Raw genomic sequence first — 23,122 nt, 5'->3', positions numbered from 1 at the left:
TGACTGGCACGACCCATTTCTCAATCGTAGGTCCGCTTTCCCTCCCCACCACTCAAAGTGCATAAACCCGGCCCCCCTTCAAAGGCCAAGGCCTTTCTTCATCAAAGCAAAGCAGAATAAGCAATACAAGCCCGCAACAGGCAGGGCACCCGAAGCCATCTCATGCATGTAGAAGTCTAACCAGAGTGCGCCGAGGGCTTGGCACACCTGCATTTTGTCAACCCCTCATTTAGGGGGCGGGCCTACAACTTTCCAGTTGGCCCCAAAAGCCACGGGGGAAGCTAACGAACCTCCACCACCCCTCACTGCCTAAGAACCCACGTAACAACCAACCTCACTTGACACCACTGATTCGTTTCAGGCTGGGCTGGATCTGGAACACGGCACAAAGTGTTTTCTGAAACCAAAGCATTTTCTGCCCTGCTGGAGGTTCTGTCCTAGCTGGCGATACAAACGTGCACACAAAAACTGCTAGAATGCTCTGTTCTGATCCCACGGTTCCCACACACATACAAAAAAAAAAAACCCCGTAAGACTGAGCTGGAAGATCTGGGTGTCATTTATTGATAGCAGTTTACACACATTTGTTTTCTTCCCGTGGTTGTTTCCTTCAAGGCACAGGCACAGAGCCCTCTAGAAAGGGCAGTCTCTGAACAAGGGAAGCCAGGAACTCCGGATGCACACGTCTCTGGCAGGCCCATGTAGTCCCGGCCGGATGCCATCCTTCAAGCTGGAAATCTGCCGGGTATTTGAGACACCAAGGTGGGAGGTGGAGAGGGAGGCCAGAGGACTCACATCTTGGTCCAGGCCTGCTTTCTCATTATCCAAGTCCATTCCAGCTTTAGGACCCTGGGGTGGGGGTAGGGCAGCAAATCAGCCCACCCACCTTCACAGGGGCAGATTCTTCAATCCGTGCTTCCGCTGGCCCCGCAGCTAAAGAGAATCGGCCTATGGTAAGAGACAGATTGCTTCCTCTCTGACCCTCCCCAGCACCTCTCTTCAGCTGGGTATGTGAAGGAACCACTGGAAAAAACCGAGGCCGGTGTTCGTTGTTGTTCAGCTGCGCATGCCGTCTTCCTCAAATCATGAATAAAAGATAGGCTGGAGGCTACCAGTCTACTCAGGCCGCCCACTGACTCCCAGCTCATCACACACATGGCCCTGCCTGTCTTCTGCCCACTGCCAGTGCCTCGGCTGGAGCGCCAAGCAGGCCCCAAAGACGGGAGCCAAGCCGGTCTGTGTAGGCACTTGGCAACTCTGGGTAGGGAGGCGGATCAAAAAAGGGGATGGAAATGAGAAGAGTGAAAGAGCTTCAGCTGATCAAGTAATTAGAGATCCGAAGTGATTTTACTTTTATTTCCTTCACTTTAAGCCAATCATGAAGTTTCACAGTGATTCTGGGGCGGGAGAAGGAAGGTGGTGGTGAGCATCATGGGGGCTGTGGTCCAGATGGCCCAGGAGGTGTGGGTCTCATTGGGGCAGCTGGAGGAGCACCGACTGCCCAGTGGGCAGGTAGGTGATGTTCCGGGAGCGCGACAGCTGGTACGCGATGTCCTCCGCCGCCTCCAGCTTGCGCAGCTCGATCAGGCCGTCGCCCGCAGTGGTGAGCGAGTTGGCGATCAGCTCCGCTGCCTTGGAGTCGCCCTCCGCAGAGATGATGGCTGCCTTCTTCTGCTGCTCAGCCTACGGCGGTGGAAGCAGAAAGACCAAGATCACATCTTGGGGTGCTGGATGGTGGCTACGGCCTCAAAAGGACCACGTTAGGCACCCTCACTGGGTCCCGAAGGAACTCTGGGACTTTACCTCCCCCTCCAGACAGGGTCAACAAGCACTGTCCACCCAATCCTCCTCTCTCCTGTCTTGCCACTGTAGGGACATATTTCTGTTGGCTATGTAAATAGCTGTCTTATTTTAAAGTCCTCAATAATATTAATAGCAACCCAGTCCAGCCACATACTCCAAGGCAGGAGGACTCCAGGCCAAGGAAAGCAGGAGAGAAAGAAAGATGGAATTAATCCTCATCTTTCCCTCCAGCCCCAAGTCAAAGCGACTTCCATCAAAACCAGTGCAGCTAAGCAGGAGCGGCAGGCATGGGACGCTCCCTAAAGTCGCTCTTGGGCTAAACTGGTTCCCGACCAGGAACTCAGGCACGCAGAACGAGGCCTCCTGGCTTCCCCTACCCTTACCAACAGGAGGATGTCTATCTGCAATGCATGACCTTCAGAAGCAAGGGAGGAGAACACAGTGTGGAGCCTGTCTGAGATGAACAGACAGCTGTTCAACTGAGGTTCTGGGACTGTCCACTCAACAAATGTTTATTGATACCTAGAATCTATCCCAGGCATGGTTTGGGACATGTTCTAGGTGCTGGAGAGAGGCAAAAAGAGTGGAAAAAGAAAAAATCAGTCTCCATCCACATGGAGTTTATATTCTCTAAAGTTAAATGTCTACCCATATACCTCTCTTTTGCCTGATTCTAAGGACTAAGGTGTCCTGGATTAGGAATAAAAATCCAAGAGAATTAGTGGTGGGGAGAAGGGAATATATGAAATAAATACGCCTTTGCAAAGACCAAAAGACCAGGCCCTACGCAACTATATTGCGTCCCAGCACACTCTGACACATCTGGATGGATTTAGTGCTTGAAAAAAACCCAGTGATGACAGTGCACCTGGTGCAACGTTTGATCCCTTTTGCTGTCAGCTTTCACTATGTAACCACAGTTAAAAATGACCTCTCAGTGAAGCTGAAAATACTTCAGAAGAAACATTTTTATTTGTGGGAGACTGTTTTTGATCATAGGGACGTGGAAAAAAAATTACCCTTCCGTGATTTAAGAACATAACTTCACATATCCCTGACTAGACCCCGAAGACTCTGGAACCAATTGCAGGAGTACAGTCCCTTCAATCCCCTTCCGATGATCCCGGAAGAGATGACAGATGATGAATTTCCAGGCCACCCAGCAAACAGGGAGGCTGAGCAAAGGAGAAAGGGGAGAGAGGCCCTGCCATCTGGCTGAGTGCTCACCTTTTCCACCACAAATCTGGCCCTCTCTGCTTCCTGCTGAGCCACCTGTTTGGCTTCCACCGCTTCTGTGAACTCCTTCCCAAAGGTCAGATGCGTCTAAGGGGAGAGAGTGAGCACGAGATGAGGCAGAGTAATGGCTTCGACAGCGCTGCTGCAGGGCCCGCACGGCCGCTGGAGGAAGAGGCCACGAATGGCTCTAGCAGCTGGAGACAATGTGAGGTCAGAACGCCCTTCCACCTCCACATCCGTGCCCAACCTGAGTTCACACCCCAGAATCCTCGGCTGCCCAAAGTGCTCCTGTACCTCATTCTGGCACCCCTCAGGTAGAACACAGCCCACGGGCACCAGAAGGTATCTGTTCGATTGACCACCTCCCTAGGGGAGGAGACCTGTGGGTTCCAGGACCCCCACCACTGACTAGTGCTCTTCCAAGGTCCTTTGATGGCCTGCTTGAAGCCCCCAGGAAGCCAGATGGAAAACTGAGCCCCTGAGTGAGGGATGCAGCTGGTTCTCAGGGATTCAAGAGTGTGATGCTCTCTGCTTATGACTTAACCAGGCCACTGCTTTCTCACAGCATCTCCACCACAAAACAGGAAGAGGACTAGAGGGACGATTTCCAAACCATGATTTTGCAAATCATGGTTTTCCCTATGTGTGAGTGCTTCTGATAAAGGGTTTAAAAGAAAGAGAAGGCAGGTAAAGATATTGACTCGGGAGAAGGTTTAAAATTCTGATTATGCATAGGTCTTCCCTAACAACACGAGTGACCGAGACTTTGCTGAAGTGATGTATCTGTAATGACAGTGCAAACAACGGAAACAGATCTCAGCACTACTAATGCCTAGTCTAATTTATCTATATTTTTTATTAAAAGGGAAGAATAAAGGGGATAACAGCATTGGTTTTGCTACCAAATTCTACTTGTTTCATTTCCTCCACTACCCTCCCAACCTCTGCTTTAAAAAAAGAAAATAAGCGGCTCAAAACTTCTCCTGAAGAGTAAATCCCAGTCCAATGTCTTCCAGAATTTTTAACCCTCCTAACTCTTAAACTGCAGCTGTTCTAGCTCGCCTGCTCCATTTCTGGACTCTTGTTCAAAGTTTGGGAAAGAAAATACAATCCTGAGCAATGAAAAAGAAATGCGTAATTAAGGAATAAAATTTCTTTCTAAAAGGGCCAGCTGAGGGCAGCAAATTCCCCATGAAACCTAATTTTCTTCTCACACCTCTTAGATATGGTTTCTTGTGGTCAACCCCCATTTCCCCAGAATGGAGTATGTGGTCAAAGTCTAGCAAAATGCCAAGCTTCTCCTCAGGCTTTTACTTAGTGTGTTCTCACGGCCACAGTGTTTAACACTAAGTGGGAGAGCCTGAGGAACCACTCTGGTCCAAGGAGCCAAATGGCTGCAGCCTGGCATCTTGCCAGTAGAGGGAGCCCACGAGCCCTTCCACGGCTGGAAGGCAGTTGCTGCAAGTGGAGCAGTGCCCCGGGGTGAGCGCAGGGTATGTAGAATGTTACTGTTTAAACAGCTGCACAGATGCTGAGGGGGAAGCTGTGCCTTTCCCCAGCGACGCACAGGAGAACGGAATGGGAAACACTCTACCTCGCTACCTGAACAAATCACTCCAAATGATTTTCCCCAGAGAATCAGAAACACGACCCCTTCCCCTCACCCTCCTCGATCTGAAATGCTATCCTGCCTGTACTGCTTTCTGTCTGCATTGCGGCATTCAGTGTCATATAAATACACAGACCACACAGTCTCAAGAGGATAGCTTATGCCTCAGAGATGCCCCTGCCTCCCATACCAGGCTTTGGGAAACAGAACCATTCATTTACACTCTGTCACCTTTCATGGGAAGGTCCCAGAGCTCACTTGACTGTGCTTTAGACCCTAGGTGTTAGGAAATTCCTCGGGGTCAGGCTGGGAGGTCTGTGCTAGGGAGAAAGACTATCCCAGCTGTTCTCTAGTCTCTACCCGGCAATTTCTGCCTGTGTCCAACAGGGTTAGCAGGACATCACTTCCTGGGGAACTCGGGGGAACATTCAGTTTGGGGAAGGTGAAAAATCTAGTGGTCAGGGCCAAAAGTTAAAAGAAAAATGTCTGTGGCACAGGGGAGGTAAAAGAACCTTCTTCTGAAAACAAACCCGAGGAGACTGCCACGTGCCACCAAGAAGGGTCCATGCTTTCAAGCCTTCATTGAGGAAAGCGGAAGGTAGGACCTCACAGCGTCTACCCAGATATGGAACCAGGCACCCTCCCCTGCAGGCACCCCAAGACCCTTACCAAGGATACGTCATCCAGGATGAGCCCAAAGGTTGCTGCTCGCTCCGTGAGGTCGTCGCTCACCTGTCTGGAGACCAGCTCTCTCTGGGTGATCAGTTCTCCAGCATCAAAGCGAGCCTGGTTCCAAGGGAGGGCAGAGGAGCCGGTCAGGATAATGAGGAAGCAGGGTCCCAACCAGTCACCGCCAAGCTCTTCCTGCCACCTAGCGATCTCCTGGGGGCTCGAGGCTCGAGGCTGAGGCCCTGTTCACTCACCACCACGGACTTGAGGATCTCGGTGGTGATGGACGGCAGCACGCGCTCGTCGTAGTCCTCTCCGATGCTGGTGAAGATGCGGGGGAGCTGGCTAGCAACCGGCCGGAAGAGGATGCGCAAGGTGATGTTGACATTCTGTAAATCTTAGGGTAGGGGAGAAGTGCTGGAGTTAAAAGCAAACACCAAAGTGGCCTTCTATGACCTCTCCTACCCCAAATTTGCTATAATTTATAAGTAAAGTTGCCGATTATCAGATCCTAGAGGGTGAGGCGCACCTGTGCGTGGTCTCCCTGGTAGAGAACCCAGCACAGCATCAGCGTTAAAAACTTCTCCAAGGATTCTGGTGATGACAGCTTTTCAGTGTGTCCTGAATGCCCTCTGATATAAGTAAGTTCAGATTGTACGTCTAACAGTTGCCATGGATATGCCTGGAACACTGAATATTTTAAGAAAACAGATAGGCCAATGCCAAGAATTCTAGGGTAAGGCCTCTCCAAGGCCCAGTGAATGGGGCCCAAGGAAGGAGTGTGCCTCAGAGAGGTGACCGTGGGCCCAGCAGACAAGCAGTCTAAGGCCTGGCTGCAGCCTCAACTCTGCTGTTTACTAATTATGCGGGATCACTAAGCCTTAGCCCATCTCAGCTTATTTCCTCCCATGTAAGAATGGGGATGATTTCATCTGCCTCCCAGGCATGTTGGGAGAAACCGAAGGAGGAAACAGATATAAAAGCACTCTGTCAAATGTGCAACAGATGTAAGGGGTTATCAGACTCATCTAGAGGCCGTTTCTCATTACTTGGCCGAGTCAAAGGACCCAGGGAGGGAATTACAACTTCCCCTGACAATGCAGTCCTACTCGGAGCTAAGGCACTGTCACGGCCTGCTTGCAGTCATCAACCATATGGACCAAACGCCCATGAGATGAGTTCTGAACCAGGCACCAGAGTGGGAAATGGTTATACACCGTCCCTGATCTCTGCAAGTTCCTATCAAGTTTTGAAGACAGGTGTATAATGTATCCTTAGAACAACTGCAAAACAGTAGAGAAAGAAATCCCCAAAAGGAGGAAAGTTCAGAACTAGGCCTTTAAGTTAAAATATGATGTTTCTTGATTAACCCCACCCCACCGCTGATTTCCTCTGATGTAGCAGGCAGGCCAGACCCTTCACAGGAGGCTCCTCCTCGCTCTGGCCAGGAGCGACAGGACAGATCAGTCAACAGCAACGTACCCGTTCCCCGCCTCTGCCCGACGCGCTTCTCATCCTAATGTGCCAACGCACACGCACATTCCTCACGCGAGCTCCCTCCTCGGCTTCCCCCCATGCTGTAGCCCCCTGCCCCACGCTAACGCCTGTCCACATGGCTATCTCCCTAGCTAGGTCAAGCTCCTAAAGGCTCCCGCTTTAGTCAACTTTGAACTACCCCACCCTCTGACCCAGCACAAAGCCTGCCACTATGACAGAAAGCAAACATCTGCTGAGGAACAGCAACACCCATGCAACCCCCTCCTCCTGCTGCACAGAAACGTCACGGCCAAGACAGCACCTGCCGTTCCACCTACTGCCTGTGCTCCTCTATGTGTACGACGGGGGGAGAACCATGACAGCAGTTCATTTCAGGCTCCAGCTGGGAAGCCAGTGGCGTGTCAGACCAGATTGCTCTCAGGGATGTGGGCCTTGGCCTGTGAGATAACAACGTGAGGGCAGCACTGCTGGAAACAGAGGCCTTGGAAAGCAAGGCAAAGGGCAAGTCAGCTGTGAAGGCAAACAGAACGGCTGGAGATCCGTTTACAGTCACCCTGGGAAACAAGACCTGATGGGAAGGGTCAACCGAGGGAGCAAAGGCACACTCAGATTTCTTTAAAATTGGATTGCTGTGTAACTCTTGAAATATATCTTTGTTCATTTCTCTAAATTTGTACAACTGTGTGCGTATTTTAAGTATATAGGCATACTTCACTTTCTTGAGCTTCACAGACACTGCATTTTTTACAAATTGAAGGTCTGGGGCAACGCTGTGTCAAACAAGTCTATTGGCACCATTTTTCCAACAGCACCTGCTCACTTCACATCTCTGTCACATTTTGGTAATTCTTGCCATATTTCAAACTTTCCCGATATTATTATATTTGTTATGGTGATCTGATGATGGTTGGCATTTTTTAGCCATAAGGTATTTTTAAATTAAGGTATTGTATATATATTGTTTCTTTAGAGATAAAGCTATTGCACCCATAACAGGCCACAGTATGGGGTGAACTACATGCACTGGGAAACCAAAATATTCGTGTGACTCGCTTCACCACAACATGTGCTTTGTTGCGGTGATCTGGGACCGAACTCACAACATCTCTGAGGTACGCCTGTATATTTCTTTCTCTGTAGCCACATAAAACTCTTCACGGAAAATATGCCAGGAATTCGTACTACGAGAAGTTCAACCCGTTCGGGATCCCACAGCAGCCCTTGACACTCTCTGCTTTACCTGACCCACAGACAAGACTCACCTTTGCTACCAGTGATTACTGGCACGTTACGTGGTCGAGAGCGGCAGTCAAAGATAATTGGTTTCTGTACCCAAGGGATGAGGAAGTGAGTCCCTTCCCCTACGACAATGTCCTGCACTCCCCGGAACCGGTCAAAGATGACAGCTCTGTGCCCAGCATCCACTAGGAATGAAGAATAAGGATGGGTCAGAAAAATCCCCTCACCCTTTAACCAAAAGGATCATGGTTTTGAAAGAACGCTGGTGCCTTCCATTCATTTATTAAGTCTCCCTCTCCTGCTCTTTCTTCCTACACTTCTGGTCTCCAGAGGCCTCTGAACAGCTATAAAACTAAGCAATCACTTCCCATCCCACATGTCCTCCCAAGGACTTCGGTAACAGGATCTGTTCCTCAGCATCCTTTCTCCTTGAAACAACTGGCTGCTGATGTTCTGATTAACTACCTCCCAAAACTTCTTTCTAAAACTCACCAGTCTTCACTGTTACCACAGTCCATCCTGGTTCCAATTTAACTCAGTGTTTCCGGAAGCAGCATCCTCCCTACGGCGATCCTAAAATTTGGAAGGCCCCACTTTTTCTTTCCAATAGATTGGTTTCTCTAAGGTTTGAAGGGGTTACAGAGCTGTCTTGATGATTCAGAAAGAAATTAGTAATGGTGACTACTGTTTGGCTATGCAGGGGTGGCCAAAAAGATCAGAGTATAAAGCTGCGCCACAGAAGGAGAGCAGGCTTTTCTTTCTTTTCTTTTTTTTTAATAAATTTTTTATTTTATTTATTTTATTTTTGGCTGCGTTGGGTCTTCGCCATGCACGGGCTTTCTCTAGTTGTGGTGAGCGGGGGCTACTCTTCGTTGTGGTGCACGGGCTTCTCTTGTTGTGGAGCACAGGCTCTAGGCACGCGGGCTTCAGTAGTTGTGGCACACAGGCTCAGTAATTGTGGTTCACGGGCTCTAGAGCGCAGGCTCAGTAGTTGTGGCACATGGGCTTAGTTGCTCCACAGCATGTGGGATCTTCCTGGGCCAGGGATCAAACCCGTGACTCCTGCATTGGCAGGCAGATTCTTTTTTTTTTTTTTTTTTTTTTGGCAGGCAGATTCTTAACCACTGTGCCACCAGGGCAGCCCAAGAGCAGGCTTTTCTGACCAGCTGTTTTCTGTCTCTGCCTTTTTAGACATTACAGTGGCCCAAACACCTTCACTCTGAAAGTAATCCTCCTCTTGTCAGGGTCACACATGAGGTGGGTCGATCTACTGCTACTTTCCAACAGTGAAAGCTAGAGAGTATCAGAGGTGAAGGGGGTCTTAGACATAAAGCAGTTCGATCCTGTGGCTTGACCAATGAGAAAGCTGAGGCCTGCGGAGGGGAAAGTGACTTGCCTAAGGTCACAAAGAAAAGTGGAAAAGCCAGCTTAAACACCCAGCACACTGTTAAAAGCTGGGCAGTCCATCTCAAAGATATTTTCTCTGGAAAGACTCAACCACACCAGAGCAAAGCTCCTACTCAGGACAAGGTCACCGAAGGGCTAAAACCCTTGCTGAGTTATTCCACACACAGGCAGAAGAGAACCAACGAGCTCTCCATTTCAGCTGGCCAGCGAAATCCTGGCACTCTGCTGCAGCATCACTTTAAATTCACAAGAGCAGGTGGAAACGTCCAACTGGGCTGGGAGGCTCTTGGTGAATAAAGGCTCTGGGAGAACCTATGGCTACAAGGACAGAGGCCCTGATGCAACCATGTGGTGCAGGATGGCAGCAGGTGAGCCCTCTTGGTCACAAACACATTCACGGACAGCGGCTGCCAACAGGAGTGTCACACAGGCTATGCAGACCAATAGAAGTCCTCTGGCAAAGGGCAGTGACCCACCACCCCTCAGCGCCTCACCATTATACAAGGCAGAGTTCACCACGCCTCCTGCAACGGCTAAGGCCAGGCCAAACTTGCCAATGGACTCAAACACTTTGGCAGCCATGTCTCCTTCTGCTGGGCCTGCTCACACCTAAGTGGGTAAAAACAAAACAATTCAATCCCAAAATCCTCAGAGTAAAGCCCTCTCTGAGGCATCACATGTACCTGTCGAGTTGGCTGTTTCTTCCCCCACTCTTGAGAGCTCTAAATTATCGACTGAAGGACGTTTCATAAATAACACTCTGCAGCTTGTATAAGTGTACACTCGATTCCTCTGCGCTTCTTTCTTCTTTCTCTACTACTTAAGAGAAAGGGTCTGGGGTCCTTGGTTCAAAATTGGAAGGAGGCATGGGCTTGATACCCATAGAGAACTTAGCCCCACACCAAACACCCTCCCATTTCCTGGACAGTCAGGCCCCAGGACAGAGGCTGCGAGGCTGGTTCTGTGCAATTCTGGTTCAGAAAAGCATGTGATTCCAAGAACAAAATAACAATAAGAGCTGACCTTTATACTAGGTAGTCTTCTAACAGCAATTTCCATATTTAATCCTCACACCAACCCGTATGAAGTAGATAACTACACATGAGGAAACTGAGGCACACAGAAGTGTTAAGTTACACCAGGAGCCTAAGATCACGCAGCTATGAGGAGGGCTACCAGGATTAGAACCTAGAGGTCTAATTCTAGAAGGCACATCTTAACTCCTCACCACGCGGCTTCCCAACATCAGGCGTTAAGAATGACGTTCTGGGGTCAACATATCACGAGAACCAATCGGGCCAGAAAGGCCCTAAACAGCTGCACCCCGAGGGAGAACCCTGGCACGGGTCGGGGTAGGGGGGCTGAGGCGGGGTGGGCGCGAGCACGGCTGACCTCACTAGACTCTACTCCAGCACTTAACTTTGTCTCGCTCCGCCCCATTGCCGTCGTCCACTTCAGCCTCCCTACCTCCTCCCCAGACCTCAACGCCTCTACCTTCATCTCTCCCCGTGCATTTAAATATTTCCTGAGACCAGGATGCCCAGTCCCGACCCCTCAGCTTTTCCATTCCTAAGAGCTTCTAGATTATTCCTCACTCTGGCCCCATACACACCTACCTCACTCTACGCAACCCCTGGCTCCTCCCGTGCTCACCCCCTTTCCCCTCCGACACGAGGCGGACCCACGCATGGACCCCGCCCGCCCAAACCTGGGGTTAATGGGAGTGCAGAAGGGGACTGCGGAGACGCCCGGACGCGGGCCGCTGCAACTCCTCTACATTCTCACCTGCTCCCACTCTGACCTCCACATGAATTCCCCAGCCAAACATATTGCGCGTGCGCCGGGCAGCTCCCCTCTTCCCCGCCTTCCTTCCAAGATCCGTGCCTCCGATTGGTGGGGACGAGCGCTGTGCATTCTGGGAAGGGTGGCTTGCAGCCTTACCCTAGTTCCCGGGCTCTTCGCAGATGAACTACAATTTCCAAAAAGCCATGCAGCGGCTGGCCCGCGCTGAAAAACCTTTCTCTTTGGTGGTACTAAAGGCCCAGAGGTTGCCGCAAAGCCTTTTGGGTGCTGTAGTTTCTTGAGGGATAAATGCACGTGCCTGTCCTGAACAGATTTGGAGCCTGCGAGAAGGTGGGCGCTAAAGCCCTCGGAAGGAGAGGCTGGGCCTGCTGGCTGGTGGCAGAGAAGTGCAAGGGCAAGTTTAGGGCTGATGAAAGAGGGCGGGTGAGCACGCTGCAGAAAGTCGTGGTGAAGTAACTGGTGGGCTGAGAGATCGAAGGGCTGGCTTCTTTCCAAAGACCTATCTAGAAGCGACCTGAGTTGTGGGACCTTGATTGCCAGACCAGAGAGAGCCTTAGAGACCACCTGGACTAGAAAATGAGACCCAGAGAGAGGAAGGGAGTCATTCAGGTTCATGCACCAATTAAAAAAGGGGTTGGGCTGAGTCTGGGTCCTGTGGACACCCTTTTTTTTTTTTTTTTTTGTCTAAAAATGGTGGTTAGTTTTCTACTGAATTTTATTCATTTATTTTAAATTAATTTTTATTGGAGTATGGTTGCCTTACAATGGTGTGTTAGCCTCCACTGCACAACAAAATGAATCAGCCATACACATACAGATATCCCGTCCCTTTTGGACTTCCTTCCCATTTAGGTTACCACAGTGCATTAGGTAGAGTTCCCTGTGGTATACAGTATGTTCCCATTAGTTGTCTATTTCATACATAGTATCAATAATGTATATGTGTCAATCCCAGTCTCCCGATTCCTCCCACCCAACCCTTTTCCCCCTTGGTATCCATACATTTGTTTTCTACTCTGTGTCTCTGCTTTGCAAATAAGATCATCTAGACCGTTTTTCTAGATTCCACATTTACGCGTTGTTATATGATATTTGCTTTTCTCTTTCTGACTTCACTCTGTATGACACTCTCTAGGTCCATCCGTGTCTCTACAATTTCATTCCTTTTTATGGCTGACTAATATCCTATGGTATATATGTACCACATATTCTTTATACATTCCTCTGCTGATGGACATTTAGGTTGCTTCCATGTTCTGGCTATTGTAAATAGTGCTGCTATGAACATTGGGGTGCATGTGTTTTTTTGAATTATGGTTTTCTCTGGGTATATGCCCAGTAGTGGGATTGTTGGGTCATATGGTAGTTCTATTTTTAGTTTTTTAAGGAACCTCCATACTGTTTTTCGTAGTGGCTGAATCAATTTACATTCCCACCAACAGTGTATGAGGGTTCCCTTTTCTCCACACCCTCTCCAGCATTTATTGTTTGTAGATTTTTTGATGATGGTCATTCTGGCTGGTGCAAGGTGACATTTCTTTTTTTTTTTAAGTCTTATTTGGAGAAGTTGCAAGGATAGTACAGGGAACACATGTTTACTCAAATTCATCTATTGCTAACAATTTGCTCCATTTGGTTTTTTGATCTAAAACAATAAAAAGCAGGTTATTTTATCAGCAAATTGGGTTTATTTGGGAACAGCAAAGAATTGCAATTCTGGACATGTAATCTATGGCAACGCACAGGCAAGTCTGCAGAACAAAGGAGAGGACCTTTCTTTTATAGTGGAGAAGGGGGAGTTGGGAGGGGCTGTCATAAACAAAGAGTTGGAGGAAACTGGGAATTTGAAAGTGTAGTGGCTTTTCATTGGCGGAGTTGTGACAGTCTCTTATTGACTGGGCTGCTGCTGGGCAAGGAGAAGTTCAGGCAAAGGGAAAATTTTCCTTCTCCCTGCTGGATAGTAAAGTAGTAACCTTCTTCCTGTTGGAGATGCAAAGCTATCTCTTCCTGTTGGGTTTCTACCTGTTGGTAGGGTGTGAGAGTTCCCCCTTCTGGCCTCCTGACTCAATTTAAAATGAGGTTTCTGTTTATTCATTTTCACATCTTACCATTTGTTCCCTTCTTCTGTCCCTCCCTCTCTTCTCTCTCTTTGTATTTTCTAAGAATAAGCATATCCTTTTATGTAACTTGAAAAAGTTTAATCTACCCTCTGCATTCCATTTTTTTCCGTTGACCTAATAATGAACTTTATAGCAGTCTTCTCACCCCCTCCCACCACCCAATACGGGAAGCAGTCTAAGATTAGGTACTATATTTATTTTTCATGTCTCTTTAGTCTCCTTTAATTTGTCCTCAGCCTTCCTTGCCTTTATTATATTAAAATAGAAAAAAAAAGAATGTTTCTCATTTTGAGTTTGTCTGATATTCCCTCATAATTAGATTTGTTGTTTTGCATTCTTAGCTGGGGTAGCTAAGTGGTGTACGGACACTTAATTTTAATGAAACCAGGCCCATTTCTGGATTCTAGTATGATTGGATTCCTTCAACTTCTTTTTCCCGCATTCCTTTCCTTTCTGTCCCCCTTCTTTTTTTTTTTTTTTTTTTTTTTTGCGGTACGCGGGCCTCCCACCGCCGTGGCCCGCCCCGTTGCGGAGCACAGGCTCCGGATGCACAGACTCAGCGGCCATGGCTCACGGGCCCAGCCGCTCCGCGGCATGTGGGATCCCCCCGGACCGGGGCACGAGCCCGCGCCCCCCACATTGGCCGGCGGACTCCCAACCACTGCACCACCGGGGAAGCCCAATTTTTTTTCTTTTTTTTTTTTTTTTTTGCGGTTGTCCCTCTTCTTTGTCTCCACTTGGCACCAGTGGGATGCCAAATGACCAGAGATACACGTGGCAGCACTCTTCAGGTGGTATGGGTTTGCCCTAACTGCCCACAGTCTTTTCCTCTGCCTACCAGAATGCAAGCTGTATGAGAGCTGAGTGTTTAGTCCGCTGTCTTCATTGTTCTATTCCTAGAACATACAACAGTGCTTGGCACACAGTGGACACTCAATACGTATTTGCTGAATGAATGAATAATGAAGGGCGTTGAAGTAGCTGGTTAGGCAGGCTGTGGCCAGGAAACGCAAGGCGGGATGCTCTGGAATCCTGTAAGAATAGCCTTAGTATTGTCTGCTTCTATTCTAACCTCACTAGCAGGAATGCTGGAAATAGGAAAAGAAATCAGTTTTTGAATGTTTTATAACTTTCAAGTCTGTGTATCTGCAGCATCCCACTTGAGTATCATTACAGTCTGTTATCCCTCTACAGATACGGAAGTCGAGGTTCAGAGGTTAAATGACCCTTCCTCAGGGTCACTCACCTAGTCAGAGCCAGACTGGACCGGAACACACGTCTTCTAGGTCTAAGCCCTATATTCTTTCCATTTCCCCACACTGTGTCCTGGGAAGCAAAGGCAACAGGTAAGCTCACGTGACATGAGGGCATCGTGTGGACCTGGGCTAGTTGTAGGTGGAGAGGTGGGGAGGATGAAGTATAAGGATAATGAGGAGGATATCTGGGAAGAATTTAATTGTGCTGAGGCAAAAGTTCGGGACAGAGCAGCACTGATGCACCAGCTTTAGGAGTGGATCCAATTTGTTGCTACACAGAGCATTTTCCCCTTCAGCTCTTCTTCCCAGACTGGTGTACAGGTGGAAGATAAGAACAAATACATCTTGAACACCGCCTGTGGACCAATTGCTTCATAAAGGCGTAATCTTATTTAACCCTATTTTCACATTACCCTTTTGGAAATGAAGATTCAGAGACGTCAAGTAACTTGCTTACAGTCACACAGCTGGTAAATGGCAGATATGTATGATATCATAGCCAGTGCTTTTCCAAGCTGTGGGAATGTGTGATCTGTAAGTAATATGTAAACAAAGGTTGATTCCACTGCCAGGCTCATTGCTAACATGGGAAGGGTGGTAATTAAAGCAAATAATTATAGAAAAGCATCTCTTTTTCTTCATTTAACACATATTTTGGAGGCCTCTTGTGTCACGCTAGACACTGGGGATAAGTGATGCAGAAGATGGAGAGGGCCCCTGTCCTCATGGAGTTTACATTCTGGGTTAAAGGGAGGCTGGTGTATACAGAGAAAGACAAGTACACGAAGAAATAAATGATATGGAATTTTGACTAGCTTCATGAGGAAACAAACAGATAACAGGAAGACGGTGAACCGGTAAAGAAGGCTTTGATTGCAAGTAATAGAAAAGTGGACTCAACTGACAAACAATAAAGAGATATATCAAATAACAAGTCCCACGGGAGAACAGGTCTGGGGTTGGTTAATTTAGTGGCTCACCAAGGCCATCAATGCTGCAGAATCTTTCCATCTTTCAGCTTTGCCATCTTCAGAAGTTGACTTTCTTTCTCATGCTTGTCCCCGCAAGGTCACAGGATGACTGTAGAAGGTCCAAGCTTAATGTTCTCACACAGCAATAACCAAAGGTCAGAAGGCAGGAAAAGGACATGTCACATTTTGGGTCCCTTTATAAGAGCTAGGTAAAGTTTCCCAGAAGCACCCAACCAGACATCCACCTATGAGTTATTAGGCAGAATTGTATCATCTTCCTATTTCTAGATAAGTCATTGGCAAAGGAATGGCATTGCAATGTTGGAATTGGATGAGCCAAGAGTTTACCTCTGGGACTGGGGAGGGCTGGCTTCTCCTAAACCACATGACTGCCTAATACGCTAACAAATCAAAATGGGGGTTCTTGTTAGCAAGGAACTGGATGCAAGGGAGGATGGATGTTGGAATTGCAACCAACCGTGTCTGACACAAAGGGTCTCTTTTGAGTGAGCTGGTCAAGGAGGCCTCCATGAGGAGATGACATTTAGGGCAAGATGTAAAGGAGTTAGACATGAAAGGTTGCGTGGGGGCTTCCCTGGTGGTGCAGTGGTTGGGAGTCCCCCTGCCAATGCAGGGGATGCGGGTTTGCGCTCTTGTCTAGGAGGATCCCACATGCCGTGGAGCAACTAGGCCCATGTGCCACAACTACTGAGCCCGCGTGCCATAGCTACTGAAGCCCGTGCGCCTAGAGCCCCTGCACCGCAACGAAGAGTACGCCTGCTCGACGTAACTGAAGAAAGCCCGCGTGCCACAACAAAGACCTAATGCAGCCAAAAATAAATAAATAAACAAATAAATTTACTTTTAAAAAAAAGGTTGTGTGGGATGGGAGGTTGCCTTCAGGCAGAGGGAATAGCATGTGCAAATAGATTTGGCTGGTAAAGAGATGAGGAGCCCTTTTTAGATTCAGACAGTTTATTACTTACAGACACCAGAAGGAAGAGTAGCCGAAGGAGCCAGCTCGTCGTGGCCCTTGTGTAGGGCGACGCTGAAACAAATGGGGGCTAATGTTAGGACACTCTGTTTCTGAGGAGCCAGTGCGCTGCTGCAGCTAAGCAGGATTAGTGTTTGCTGCTGTATCCTTGGTGCACGGGGGTGGGGTGGTGGTGGTGGTGGTCGCGAGACAGAAAGCCTCAGACCTCACCAGAACCCAGAGGCTATGAGAAACTGTCTCATGACAGCTTTCCTGTGCCTAGGGAAGCAAGTGAGAAATGGCCTTGTAGCAGCTCCTCACAAGCTCCCTTTTGTCCCAGGAGGATCACACGGTGCTCTGTAAGACAAATTCCACTGAAGTTTCAGGGCTGCCGATATGAACTATGTTGAGACCCGTAAGGTTGCCAGGGCGCCACGGTGGAGCCTTTTCCCTACAGTGCAAAGACCTTCAGGCAGGCTGGACCTTGGTCCACTGAAGGAACCAAATGTGGATGAAGCATAACTAGTGAATGGGACTGGGAGTGTTACCCAACATTACAATGGTGAAATAAGCATATATAAGTATAATGTATACATATTCTTTTTCAAATTCTTTTTCCTTACAGGTTATTGCAAAATATTGAGTATAGTTCCCTGTGCTATACAGTAAGTCCTTGTTGATTATCTATTTTATATATAGTAGTGTGTATATGTTAATCACTATCCTGTACACCTGAAAGTAACACAACGTGGTAAATCAACTATACTTCAATTAAAACAAAAAGATGGGAACTTCCCTGGTGGTGCAGTGGTTAATAATCTGCCTGCCAATGCAGGGGACATGGGTTCGAGCCCTGGTCCGGGAAGATCCCACCTGCTGCCGAGCAACTAAACCCATGCACCACAACAACTGAGCCCACGTGCCACAGCTACTGAAGCCTGCACACCTAGAGTCCGTGCTCGGCAACAGAGAGAAGCCACTGCAATGAGAAGCCCACGCACCACAACAGAGAGTAGCCACTGCTTGCCTCAGCTAGAGAAAGCCCGCACGCAGCAATGAAGACCCAATGCAGCCAAAAATAAATAAATGAATAAATTTATATATTAAAAAAAAAGATGGATTATATACAGTCAAGTTAAAATGAAAAAATTTTTTAAATATTTGCTTACTCATTGAAAAATAACAACAGTAAACTCATCGTTTTAACACGTTTTTATAAAAAATATAGTTTCCCAAATAAAAAGATTTAATGAGAAGAGTGGCATTGCTTTTTTATATAAATTTATTTAATTAATTTATTTATTAATTATCAAGGAAGAAAGGATTTGGGGACTAACCAGCAGTCTGCAGTACCTCACTTTCAAGTATGAACAGACAAGTGACGTAAGTCCATTTGAGAAAAGCCATAACATGAAAAAGAACAACAAAGCAAACAGAAACAACTAAGCAAAACAAAAACAAAGCAAAAGCAGCACAAACAAAAAACTTGGCAGAATCAGAGACAAGGCAAAGAGCATGGAAAATCTAAACCAGCCACAACCAACCAACCAACCAACCAACCAACCCTATAATTGATATCCTCAGATAAAGAGAAAGATTCTACCATGCATGAAACTAGAACAAGATGCTATTAAGAAAAATAAGTAGAGATGAAAGATGTTTTCCCTTAAAATCAAGAACAAGCCAAAGGCTTCCCTGGCGGCGCAGTGGTTAATAATCAGCCTGCCAGTGCAAGGGACACGGGTTTGAGCCCTGGTCCGGGAAGATCCCACGTGCCGTGGAGCCACAACTACTGAGCCCATGCACCACAACTACTGAAGCCCGCGTGCTTAAAGCCTGTGCTCCGCAACAAGAGAAGCCACCGCCATGAGAAGCCCACGCACCACAACTAAAAGAAAGCCAGCGTGCAGCAACAAGGACCCAACGCAGCCAAAAATAAATAAATACATTTAAAAAACAAGGCAAAGATACACACTTCTGTCACTTCTATTCAACGTTAGGAGATCTTTGCCAGCATGATAGTTACAACAGGCACAGAAAAATAAATAGGAGGCATACAGATTGGAAAAGATGAAGTAAAACTGCTTTTATTTATTGTGTATGTAGAAAATCCTAAAACTTTTAAAAAGAAACTATTAGAATCAATAAGTGAGTTTAGCAAGGATGAAAGAAGTAAGGTTAATACACAAACTGAACAACAAACTGAAAGATGGAAACTGAAAGTCACAAACACCCTTTACAATAGCACCAAAAACATGAAATACTTAGGGATAAATTCAATACCACCTGTCTGATAAAAACTACAAACATTGCTAAGAAAAAATTGTAAAGACCTAAAAGAAATGGAGAGATATACCATATTCATTGAAGAGAAAATTCAATGTTATTAAAATATCAATTCTTCTCACATTAATCTATCGATTCAAAGTGATCCCAAACAAAATTCCAGCAAGTTTCTTTCTTTTTTTTTTGTTAAAATTCACAAGTTAATTCTAAAATTTATATGGAATTGCAAAGAACCTAGAATTGGTGAAACAATTTTGAAAAAGAGAACAAGGTTGGAAGGTTTAGTGTACACAGAGGATATAGTGTCCATTCATCCATAAAGCTACAGTAATCTAGAAGGCGTGGTATTGATTCTCAAATGAACAGAGAATCCAGAAATAAACGCACACATCTGTGGTCAGTTTTTGGTTTTTTGTTTTGTTTTGTTTTTACAAAGATGACGATGTTATTCAATGGCAAATAGATAGTCTTTTCAAAAATGGCACAGGAGCAAGTGAATATCCAGATGGAAAAATGAAAATACTTGACCCTTATCCTACTCCACACACACAAATTAACCTGAAGTGGATCATGGACCCAAACATAAAAGCTAAAACCAGGGGCTTCCCTGGTGGCACAGTGGTTAAGAATCCGCCTGCCAATGCAGGGGACACGGGTTTGAGCCCTGGTCCTCCGGGAAGATCCCACGTGCCATGGAGCAACTAAGCCCATGTGCCACAACTACTGAGCCTGTACTCTAAAGCCTGAGAGCCACAACTACTGAGCCCGTGTGCTACAACTACTGAAGCCCACGTGCCTAGAGCCTGTGCTCTGCAACAAGAGAAGCCACCGCAATGAGAAGACCATGCACCTCAACGAAGAGTAGCCCCCGCTGGCTGCAACTAGAGAAAGCCTGCACGCAGCAATGAAGACCCAACACAGCCAAAATAAATAAATAAAGTAATAAATAAATTTAGGGGGAAAAAAAGCTAAAACCATAAAACTTCTAGAAGAAAAGCAGGACAAAATCTTCATGACCATGGTAAGAATTTCTTACATAGGACAAAAAAGGCACAAATCATAGAAGAAAAAAATGGATAAATTAGGCTCCATTAAAATTTAAACTTCTGTTCTTTGAAACAGACTGTTAAGAAAAATTTTAAGCTACAAACTGGGAGAAAATATTTGCAATGTATTTATATGACCAAGGACTTGTATCCACTACATGGAAAGAACTCTTACAACTCAAGAACAAGAATACAAACCCAATTAAAACAAAATAAATAGACAAAAGATTTGAATAGACACTTCATCAAAGTTAGTTCATCAGAAAGCTAACAAACACACGAGAAGATGCTCAGTGTCATTAGTCATCAAGGAAATGCAAATTAAAACCATAACAAGTTACTACTATATACCCTCTAAAATGATTAAAATGGAAAAGCCTAAAAATATTAACTCCTGGTAAGAATATAGAGTAATTGGAACACTGCTGGTGGGACGGTGAGCACCACCACTTTGGAAAACTATCTGGCGTTTTCTTATAAAATTCAATATATATTTACTATACAATTCAGCAATTTCATTCCTAGATATTTATCCCAAAGAAACAAAAACCTGTGTCCGTACAAAGACTTGTGTACAAATGTTCATATCAGCTTTCTTCCTAATAACTCCAGACTGGGAGCAACCCCACTGTCTCTCACAAGGTGAATAAATAGAAATCTGTGGTGTGCAGCGGAATACTACCCAGCAACGAGATGACTGATACGGCAGCAATATGAAAGTCTCAACACCGTTATTCTTAGTGAGAGAAGCTAGGTGCGAAAGAGTGAAAATCGTAAAATTCCATTTATATGAAACTCAAGAAAGGACAAGTCTAATCTATAGTGTCAAAAAGCAGATTGGTGGGTGCTTGGGACCAGGAAAAGGGGGTGATTGACTGCAGATGGGCTCAAGGGAACTTTCTGGGGTGGTAAGAATTTTCTATATCTTGATTGGGGTGGTGGTTACATGAGTTTTTAAAAAATATTTATTCATTTCGTTGCATCAGGTCTTAGTTGCGGCTCCTGGGCTCCTTAGTTGTGGCATGCATGTGGGATCTAGTTCCCTGACCAGGGATTGAACCCAGGCCCCCTGCATTGGGAGTACAGTCTTATCCACTACGCCACCAGGGAAGTCCCTACATGGGTTACTAATTTGTCAAATTTTATCACACTTAAATAGTTTCCTTTTATTGTGTGTAAACGACACCTTAATAAGGTTGATTTTTTTACAAAAGTAAAAACACTGAGAGAGAGAAATTCTTTTATTTTTTATTTTTTCTTATTAGTCATCCATTTTATACACATTAGTGTATACATGTCAATCCCAATCTCCCAATTCATCACACCACAATCCCCATCCACTGCCACTTTCCCCGCTTGGTGTCCATACGTTTTTTCTCTACTTCTGTGTCTCAATTTCTGCCCTGCAAACCGGTTCATCTGTACCATTTTCTAGGTTCCACGTATATGCGTTAATATACGATATTTGTTTTTCTCTTTCTGACTTACTTCACTCTGTATGACAGACTCTAGATGCATCCACGTCTCTACAAATGACCCAATTTCATTCCTTTTTATGGTTGAGTAATATTCCATTGTATATATGTACCACATCTTCTTTATCCATTTGTCTGTCGATGGGCATTTAGGTTGCTTCCATGTCCTGGCTACTGTAAATAGTGCTGCAATGAACACTGGGGTGCATGTGTTTTTTTTTTTTTTTTTGCGGTACGCGGGCCTCTAGCTGTTGTGGCCTCTCCCGTTGCAGAGCACAGGCTCTGGACGCGCAGGCTCAACGGCCATGGCTCACGGGCCCAGCCGCTCCGTGGCATGTGGGATCTTCCCGGACCGGGGCACGAACACGTGTCCTCTGCATCGGCAGGCGGACTCTCAACCACTGCGCCACCAGGGAAGCCCGAGACAAGTTTAATTCCAGAGAAAATAAAGTTATTCAAGCTAGGAAATAGTATCGTAGTACACAACATGGCTCAGCTGTGAATAACATTTTCATAGTCATAATAATACAAGCACTTAACGATCTCGTAAAAGGTGAGACAGCAGCTGTATTGGGAACACGAGGGAGGGAGATGATGTGTATGTGTATGAGCTAAATCTTCAACTTCCGTAAGTCATACTTACAGCTAAAAATTCAGCAGTTTTGGGATTTTGTTAGAAACATGAAGGGAAATACCAAAAGGAAAAATACAAGGACTTCTGTCTGTCTTTGTAAGGCTTCTGGAATTCTTTGAGTTGTTTAACGATGTACATATATATATATGTATCTCTGATTAAAATAAAAATTAAAAGAAGAACGAAAGATGGTATAAAGAAAGATGTGGTAGAGACAACAGACTTTTAGCTGAAGGGAGATTTCTTTTGTATTTTGTATATATATTAATTTTTGGATTATAAAAAATGTAAAATGTGTTCACTGTAGAAAATAAGAAAAAAGCATACAAAAGCAAACAAAAATCACCTCTAACCCCAACCTTCACAAATGATCACTGTTAGAAGTTTGCTCTTTCCTTCATTTTTAATGTATAAATAATTGGAATCAGATTGAATATGCAGATTTCTATCTGACCTATTTTCACTTTACATTCTCGTGTGAGAATTTTCCTGTCATTAACTCTTCTTTGTAAGCATGGGGGAAGAAAAATAGAATAGGAAGCAAGGAAGTGGAAACTGAGTGTGTCAACAATTCTTTTGGGAAGAGGAGAAGAGAAATGAGGTAGAAGCTGGAGGATGACATAGGAAAAGCGGGGGGATGGGTCCCCCCACCCACGGGAGAGACTCAATCCTGTCTGCAGACCAATAGGAATTATCGGGTGGTGAGAATGATGATTCGAGAGGGTGGTTCACTGAAGGAGCAGAGTCTTTGGAAAGGCGAGGAGTGGAAGTGGAGGCAGCGCCATCCCTGGCAGAGGAGGAAAAGGGTGGTGCGATGCAGGATGCAGGAGGGTTAGGGTTTGGTGGTGGGAAGTGGCAGAGTCACATCAGATGGTTTCTCAGTACGTGTAAGATCATCTTTTGAGAGGCAGGTGGAAGAGGAGGCACGAGATGTCTTGGGAAGTGGAAGCAAGACTACCAGAGAAATACAGCAGGACTGCTGGGCGGAGTCGAGCCCACGAGAAGTCTTTGAGCACCAGTACCCAGTGACGTACTCAGCCTCGTGATTCTCTCCGGCCAGGGTCAGCTACTCAGGCCAGGCTCGGGGAAGGCGGATGG

The 23,122-nt window shown here is 46.3% G+C and overlaps 1 protein-coding gene across 5 annotated transcripts in view; it reads right to left on the bottom strand.

Moving 5' to 3' along the window:
• Nucleotides 1-541: 541 nt before the first annotated feature.
• The window catches only part of PHB1 (prohibitin 1), a 264,555-nt gene continuing 241,974 nt past the window's right edge, over nt 542-23,122 (bottom strand). For 2 of the 5 annotated variants that reach the window (XM_060133538.1, XM_060133540.1), the window contains exons 2-7: nt 9,955-10,071; nt 8,077-8,238; nt 5,572-5,714; nt 5,318-5,434; nt 3,031-3,126; nt 542-1,683 (exon numbers count right to left, since the gene is read on the bottom strand). In XM_060133538.1, coding sequence (XP_059989521.1) covers nt 1,471-1,683; nt 3,031-3,126; nt 5,318-5,434; nt 5,572-5,714; nt 8,077-8,238; nt 9,955-10,042 — 819 coding nt within the window. In that variant the 5' untranslated portion in view covers nt 10,043-10,071 and the 3' untranslated portion in view covers nt 542-1,470. Of the gene's footprint in view, nt 1,684-3,030; nt 3,127-5,317; nt 5,435-5,571; nt 5,715-8,076; nt 8,239-9,954; nt 10,072-10,483; nt 10,538-11,168; nt 11,315-23,122 lie in introns of those variants that run through there. The other 3 variants (XM_060133536.1, XM_060133537.1, XM_060133539.1) reach the window with 3 other exon arrangements.

This window comes from Lagenorhynchus albirostris, chromosome 20 (genome assembly GCF_949774975.1).
Source record: "Lagenorhynchus albirostris chromosome 20, mLagAlb1.1, whole genome shotgun sequence".
Lineage (NCBI taxonomy): Eukaryota > Metazoa > Chordata > Mammalia > Artiodactyla > Delphinidae > Lagenorhynchus > Lagenorhynchus albirostris.
Note: the sequence above shows the minus strand (reverse complement) of the source record. Positions and strands in the feature narration are given on the sequence as shown.